This window comes from Cyanistes caeruleus, chromosome Z, assembly GCF_971803275.1.
Source record: "Cyanistes caeruleus chromosome Z, bCyaCae1.hap1.1, whole genome shotgun sequence".
NCBI lineage: Eukaryota > Metazoa > Chordata > Aves > Passeriformes > Paridae > Cyanistes > Cyanistes caeruleus.
The window spans coordinates 57,668,924-57,676,558 of NC_141732.1; the positions used below are offsets into that span (position 1 = coordinate 57,668,924).

General features: G+C 50.8%; 1 protein-coding gene across 1 annotated transcript; it reads right to left on the reverse strand.

Moving 5' to 3' along the window:
• Positions 1-1,502: 1,502 nt before the first annotated feature.
• Positions 1,503-7,300, reverse strand: OTP (orthopedia homeobox). Its single transcript, XM_086869227.1, has 3 exons — positions 7,264-7,300; positions 5,906-6,315; positions 1,503-2,033 (listed from the first exon to the last, which is right to left on the reverse strand). Exons 1-3 carry the CDS (start codon positions 7,298-7,300, stop codon positions 1,503-1,505), a joined length of 978 nt encoding a protein of 325 aa, XP_086725353.1.
• Between the last annotated feature and the right edge of the window lie 335 nt (positions 7,301-7,635).

A 7,635-nucleotide genomic window follows, 5' to 3' on the forward strand; every position in this document is an offset into this window, starting at 1 on the left:
CTCTCTTCCATGGGACTCGCTTTGCCAGCAGCCAAGCCCTCGTTTCACATTCCAAAAACACAAATCATCCCTACGCTGTGTGCCTGCCCTGGCCTCCCGCTGACCCAGTCTCCTTCATCCCTGGCCCCTGCCCTGCTTCGCCACAGAACTTCTTGTTACTCGCAGTTTAAAGGCCAACCACACAGAAAGATTAACAAAAGTTTATTAATCATGAAGTATTAAAATTGTGACAAGTGAAAGGCATCAATGCAAAGTTAAGCAAGCAAACTATCCCCAAACTTGTGACAAAGGACTCAGTGAATACCACAGAAGGAAGTCCTGTCTTTTTTTTTTTTTTTTTTTTTGCCTGCAGTTGAAGACACCTCTCATATCTCACACGCCACATCAAAATCTATAATTCTTCATATCACATACTGAAAATGATTTTATTTATCCATTCACATTAACTTGATATAAACGTGTCCGGAAAAGTCAAGTAATATGTTTTATATTAGCTCAAACATTTATTAAGTAACCCAAAATTCAATAAATAAGCACAGACAATAAGTTAAAACATATCACGAATCGACCAGTATGTAACAAGAATGCTTTATCTACACAAAACATCCTATTTCACATCGTTTGTTCATTCCTCCAGCGGCCCTGCCCTGCGGCGGGGTGACCGGCACATGCAGGCGGGCGGGCCGCGGGGCCGAGCCGGGCCGGGCCGAGCCGGGCCAGGCGGGGCGGGGGGCGCGGCGGCGCCTCCGCCGGCGCTGCGGAGGGACAATAGCAGCAGGAACGTAAATAAATGCGTAAATAAAGGTAGGGAGGATCGGCAACTCAACTGTCACGAAATCAAAGATCCGAAAAAGGGAAGCGCTCTTGCGCGCTTTTTTTTTCCCCCTTTTATCCCCTTTGTTTTTTACAAAAAGAAGCTTTTAATTTTTATTTTTTTTTTTTTTCTTTTTAGCCCATCACATTCGCTGTCGCTCATCAATGCTTAATCAAAATGGATTTGATTCTCTCTGGGGTCTCCGTGCCTTATCGCGAACCCGCCCGGCCGCCCCCCGACGGCGCCCTCACAGCGGAAGGAGCCGGCGGCAGGTCGCCGCTCCTAAATAAACCGTAAAAATTATGAAAACAGAAAGAAAAAAAAAAAAAAAAAAATGCATTTCTTTGCAAAGCCAAAGCCGGGCGGGCGGACGGCGGGAGAGCCGGGTCGTGGCGACGGAGGGAGGCAGAGCCGGGCTCGGGGCGGCCGCGAGTCCTGCCGCCGCCGGGCGGGGCGGACCTCGGGGCACAGGGGCGAGCGGGTGATGCGCGGGGGCGGAGGGGGCTTGGGGAGGATCGGGGGTGTTTCTCGGCCCACAAACCAGTCTGTTGGTGTCTGATTTCAGATCCTGAGTCGACTCCCTGGTAAGTCGGGTGGGGGAAGGCGGGGGCGCGGGGCGAGGCGGGGACGCGGGGCGAGGCGGCGGCGGCGGCGGCGGCGGGGGCGGCGCGGGGCGAGGCGCCGGCCATTAGGTGAAACTCATGGAGACTGTGTGCTCTAGTGCTTTGCGGCGGAGGGAGGCGATGCTGGTTCCCCGCCACACGTCGCTGCTGTCCGGGGAGCTGCAGAGCTGGGGCGAGCCCGTCACGTTGCTGGGGCCGGGCAGGGAGGCGGGCACCATGCCGGGGAAGGCGGGCTGGTAGAGGTGGGACTGCAGCCCGGCGCCGTTGGAGCCCGCCAGGCTGTTGGAGAGGCCCATGGAGTTGGGCGGCGGGCCGGCCGCCAGGCTGCACTGGGACAGGGACTGCGCCATGGCTTGCTGCCGTCCCAGCGCCGGCGGCAGCGGCAGCTGCGACACGCCGGGCATGGCGGCGGCGGCCCAGCGCGTGTCGTTGGCGTGGAAGGAGCACAGGCTGTCCCCCATGGCGGCGGCGGCGGCGGCGGCGGCCGAGGGGAACTGCGGCAGCCCCGGCGTCGGCAGCAGCGTGCCCGGGGCGCGGAACACGTTCGTGGTCTTCTTGCGCTTCTTCCACTTGGCGCGGCGGTTCTGGAACCAGACCTGCGGGCGGCGGGCAGCGACACGCTCCGTTAGCCACCACCACCCCCCGCGGCCGGGGGCCCCGGCGGGACCCCCGCCCCGGCTCCCGCCGCCCCCTCCAGCCTCGCCCCCACCGGCCACGGTAGCTCTTGGCACCCGCAGCCCCACGCCCGTCCCCGACACAGGTGGAGGAAACCGCTGACACTTTTTGTAACGAAAGCGGTCAATTTGTCCGTCCTGGGCGGGAGACTCCAGGAGAGGACCATGGCCTTCCCAAAGAGGGGGGAAAAAAAAAAATTTATATATATATATAAATAAATAAAAGAGAGAGAGAAAAAGTAAAAGAAAATGGGAAGAGCCCACGGCTCTGGCCCTCGCGTGGACGCTCTCCCGAGCCGCCATGGGAGAGCCCTGCCCCGGGCCAGCCGCATCGCCACCGGGGCCCGGCCAGAAAACCCTCGCACCAAACCGCCCGAATTCGGGTTTAAAAGAAAACCAAAACATAACAAAACCAAACCTATAATAACAAAAGCAGGGGCGGTTTAGGTGAGTGGGTGCCCGTGGCGGCACCGTGGCAGGGATGGCTTGCTGGGTCGAAAGCCACCGTGAGAGCGGTGAGCCGGGAGAAAGCGCGACCCCCTGAAATGCGAGGGAGCGCAGTGCCCCGGTCCGCCGGGTTCCACCGCTCCATAGGCGGACTGAGAAAGGTGGACGCCCATTAGCGGGAATGAACGGCCATGAGGGAGCTAAATATTATATAGATAATCGAAAAATCGCGTTCAATTATCTTTTAGGGTTAATAGTCAAATTGCGGCTACAAAATCTTTTTATGTTTCATGGTTTGCTGGTGGTGTAAAGAATCTCCATCAGGTCTGATCGCCTAAGTTCATAGCTACGCTGCATATGCTTTTAAAATGTGAATGTTTCCAGCTGAAAACTGGTGCATGACAGATTAAAATGCAAGGAAAACCTGGGGGAGATTTTGAAAATGCACACATGACAACTCTAGAAATATATTAACCATGAGCATTTGGCAACTTTGAACTCCTTTTAAAATGCAACTAGCCCCTGAAAATTATTAATACAACAGTGAGAATCTAATGGAGGTTGGAATCTAAAAACCTACCTTGATGATATCTGCTGTTACAGTAATATAGACATACTGTAAATGTATTTTAAAATATATAGCCCATTTAATTCCCCAGCTATAAACGGGTGAGAGAGAGGGAAAGTGATAGAGATAAAAGGGAGACAATATTGAGACAATATCACTTTTGTTTTTCTTCCTCTCGTTTTTTAAATTTTCTTTTTCTTTCTTTCTTTCGGTTTTGGTTGGGTTTATTGTTGGGGTGGTTTTTTTTTGTTTGTTTGTTTGGTTGTTTTGGTTTTTTTTAGAAGCCAAAGCTTTATGAAGATCTCATTGGAATCCAGCAGATGATTAATGTGAAGATTTGGTAGGAAATCTGGAGAGCTGTATTAAAGCTCAGATCTCAGGTTCATTTCGATCAGCCAGCCGTGAACTCTGGGCCGAATTCATTACACTTTAATAGTGCTGGGAGAGGAAGAAAATGCAATTTCTCATTCCATTAGAAAACTAAAAAATACTCTCAGCTTGTCCCCTATTAAGATGTGGCAGGTGACGGGACCATTGTGGGGGACACGGTCAATGGAATTACAGCACATTATTTTTGTTCATATAAAATATTGGAAGGCAAGCCTGACTGTGCAGAAGTTATTTCACTGATTTAGTTTTTATGTAAATAAAATATTGAAAGTTAATTAATCCGTGCTAGAGACTAATGATTATGCTTATTATATTGCATTTGATCGCGTAATTTGCATGATTCTCGCATTGCTGCTTAATAAGCCATTCCAGGTTATAAATAATTCTGAAATTGGTTTCTAATAATGGCATGCTATAAAAAGAATGGTTTTATTACAGCAGCTTGAAAAGCAGAGCAATATCAGATGTGGAATTGGACTCCCGTTTAAGCATCAGCCAGTTTAATAATTATTTAAATGTATCATATACATTAAATACAGATCTAAAATGAGGAAAGTGGTGATTTATCCTAGCATCTAAAACCCTTAAAAACATATACAGCCGCTATAAATTAAGCACTTGGAGCATTCCTTAATCAGTGTGGAGCTTATGTGCTGAAAGGAATGGGTAGGCTATCTGTTAAGTGTAGAGAAAACTGTAAAGTACTCATATAAGAACATAGACTAGTTATTATTTAATTTAAATTTGATCAAGTGATCAGTGATACATTGGATTGTGAAGTAAATATATTAAATATTTTTTTTGCCTTAGATTACATAATGTTAATCATTTTGAAGTGTTAATTAAGAAGGTTATGTTGATCTGATTACTTTTTAAATTACAGAACATTATTGTAAAAAAAAATTAAATTGACACTCTATTAAACTGTTTTTATCAGCAGTCTCGAGCTATTAGCATTGGTTTAAGATTATGCCAAGGCCATTAAAACACTTTGTCTTTCTTCCTACGAATTTCTTTGATGTGCTGTTAGAAAATAACTATTTCCATTTTATATTTTACTTCATTTACCACACTCCTAATATTGAAATTGGTATCATTAACCTTTGGGAAACCCAATAAAGTTTAATAGACCTCGTTTTCTTTTTTTCATTGAGTCAGTTGTCCAATTATATTTTATTTGTGAATCTAATTTCTGTTTTAATTTAAACTAATTATAGTTCTGTATAGGCTGAGTCAAACTGTTTTAGTTTTTAAAAGCAGACGTGCTTTTTCTGTCACATTCAAGAAGGGAACCTGTTTTCCTTCATAAAACGTTCATTTAGGGATTTCTCTTGACGTGTCTTTATTTAGCTGAGGAGCCTGTGCTTGCCGAGAGGGATTTTGAACAGTGACTGCGCTAAAGTGCTTCAGCAGCGGCAGTCCCGGTGCACTGTACTCAGCCGGGGTGCGCATCCCACAAGTGCTTCTATTGTGCAGGCTTTCATTCCTCGGAATGGGCTCGCCTAGAAAGTCGCTAAAATAACCTTACACACAAAAAAAGCTGCGTCTGGGCAGTCTAACGCTTTGAACCTTCTTCCCCTTTACTAATTTTCGTTTACATTTATTTGCCTAAATAGTTTCCCACTGTCCTGTGTGCGTGTATATATATATATATATATATATATCTATGTACATATGCATATATATATATATGTATTTTAGAGAACAAAGTGCACCCTAGATGTTGAAGTTACTCACTACCCCGCCGTCCCCAGGCATTATAATAGCCAGTATGGTGAAACTCCTAGTCCAAGCACAGCTGGCTTTTATCGAAATGCCTTTTCACGAGCCGATACGCCTTCCCCTCACACCCCACCTCGGCTCTCAGGGCGGTGGGCTCTGGCGGGCGCCCCTTCCCGGCGGTGCCGCGGCCGTGTCGCCGTCGGCACCCTGGACAGCGGCCCCGAGGTCGCCGCCGGACTCCGCTCCGGGGGAGAAGGAGTCGTTCCCGGGAGGTTCGGCTCGACTCTTAACGCCGGGCTATTGCAAGAACTGAGACCGTTCTTCTCGGGCTGTTCCTGCCCGGTCTCCTTCCAGCCGCGGGTCGGGTCGCGGAGCTGAGGGAAGCTCGGCCCGCGCCCCGCTCGGGATCACCGCGGTGCAGGAGGGCAGGGTAGAGGACAAGGGGATACCCCAAGGTGACACTTTGGCGGAAAGGGGAGCGACGCATGTCTGATTTTGAGGCTTTCTGACCAAACTGTTGCTTTCAGGGGTGAGTTATTTATCCCGCCGTCGGGCTGAGGTTTGGGGCACCCACCCCCCTCCCCGCTGTGCCTGGCCTCGCCGCCGGCCGGCCGTCGGTGAGACCGGGGAAGGGCCGGCAGGCACTGCTCGGGGCGGCTTTTCATACCTGCACCCGGGACTCGGTGAGACCGATGCGCAGGGCCAGCTCCTCCCGCATGAAGATGTCCGGGTAGTGAGTCTTGGCGAAGCTCCTCTCCAGCTCGTTGAGCTGCGCCGGCGTGAAGCGAGTGCGGTGCCGCTTCTGCTTCTGCTGACCCTGCTGCTGCCCGGCCTGGCTGGAGTTCTGGCCGCCCTGCTGGCCTTGCTGCTTGTCAGGGTCTTTGGCGCTGACGGCTAGGGAGCTGGGGTTGGATCCCACCGTGGTGATGTCCTCCCCGGGCAGCAGGGTGGTCCCTTCCACCGTGTCCGAGTTGGGAGCCATGTCTCCCGGGTGGCCCCCCGGATCCGAGCCCCCTACGCCCAGCCGACACTTCACCGCCTCCCGGTGTCCCAGCAGCTCGGCCGCGTCTTTCATCCCTGCGGAAGCAAAGGAGCGGCAATCACTCGGCTGCAGCTGAGCGTGGATGCATCAGAGCCCCTCTCCAGTGCACTGAACTGGCGAGAGACATCCAACCACCGCCTCCTCCCCGCCGTCCCCCGGCCGGCCGCCCGCCAGACCCGCAGCCCTGCTCGGCTCCACGACATGCAGAGACCCTGGCCCGGCGCAACACGGGCGGAGGAGAGAAAACTTTACATCGAGCAGCTCCTCTTCCTGCTGAAACAACCAGCTCCCCGCCCGGCCTCCCTTTGCAAGACCAAGGGAAGGGAAGAGGAGGAGAGCAAGTTTTCACGGGTTCAACTTGGGTTTTCCAGCGGAGCTGGTAAGAGAAAGAGACTGGGAGAAAGAAATAAGGCTCTACCCGCCCTGTTGCCGGGAGCATTACCTCCCCGACAGATGCGCGGGGACCTCCGTCAGTCTGGCCGATCTTGCCCCTCTCCTCCCTCCGCTTCTCTAAACAAACTCATGAATAACCATAAATTGATAGATACTGATACTGATATTTCTTCCCCCCTCCCCCTTTTTTTTTTTTTAAGGAAAAGAAGCAGCGAGAAAAGCAAACGGGAGAGCAAGAAAAGGCCACACAGAGCTCCGTAAACACCATGGAGCTCATCTGCCCTAAAATAATAATCATCATCATAATAATAATGTGTAGGTATGTATATGAAAACTGGGGAGAGAAAAATTAAATGATCCACAACTCGCTGTAGATCTACATACTCGGTAGGTCTCACTCTCTTCTTTTTTATGTTAAATCAAATTAAACTTTAATACAGTACAATTACTTTTAAAGGAATTAGCCCATTTAGAACGCATTAAGGTAAAATAAGGAACAAATTGTCAATTTCCTGCCCCGGCTTCCTCCCCGCTCGCCGCCGCCGCTGGTGCAGCCGCCGCGGGGCGGGGGGGTGCCGGGGGAAACTCACCGAGACGGGCGTCCAGGAGGTCGGCGTGAGACAGCATCGCGCACCGCTCCAGGGCGAAGGCTGTTCCCCCCCAAATTTTAGCGGCCTTAAGTTATTTAAAATAGATATAAGATATGAGATATATATATATATAGATAGATATATATATATATATATAGATCGTCTAAATGAAAGAAAATTCGGTGTGTGGTTAAAAAGGGGGTCTCTTGCATTATAATGTCCTTTAGAGAGACGGGGAGGTGCTTAACACTTCAATGAACCCGTGAGCAGCTCGGCGCGGGGACCAATCAGGAGGGCAGCCTGCAAATGTCAGCGCCCGGAGCGCCCCGCTCCGCCCGCCCGCCGCCCGCCCGCTGCCGCCGCCCCGGCCTC

Excerpts from the sequence above, each read along its gene's own strand:
- OTP (XM_086869227.1), bottom strand. The coding sequence starts at position 7,300 with ATGCTGTCTCACGCCGACCTCCTGGACGCCCGTCTCG. Across the intron at positions 6,316-7,263 it reads CCTCCTGGACGCCCGTCTCG|GGATGAAAGACGCGGCCGAG; the intron begins GTGAGTTTCCCC and ends TTGCTTCCGCAG. Across the intron at positions 2,034-5,905 it reads TCACCGAGTCCCGGGTGCAG|GTCTGGTTCCAGAACCGCCG; the intron begins GTATGAAAAGCC and ends CGCCGCCCGCAG.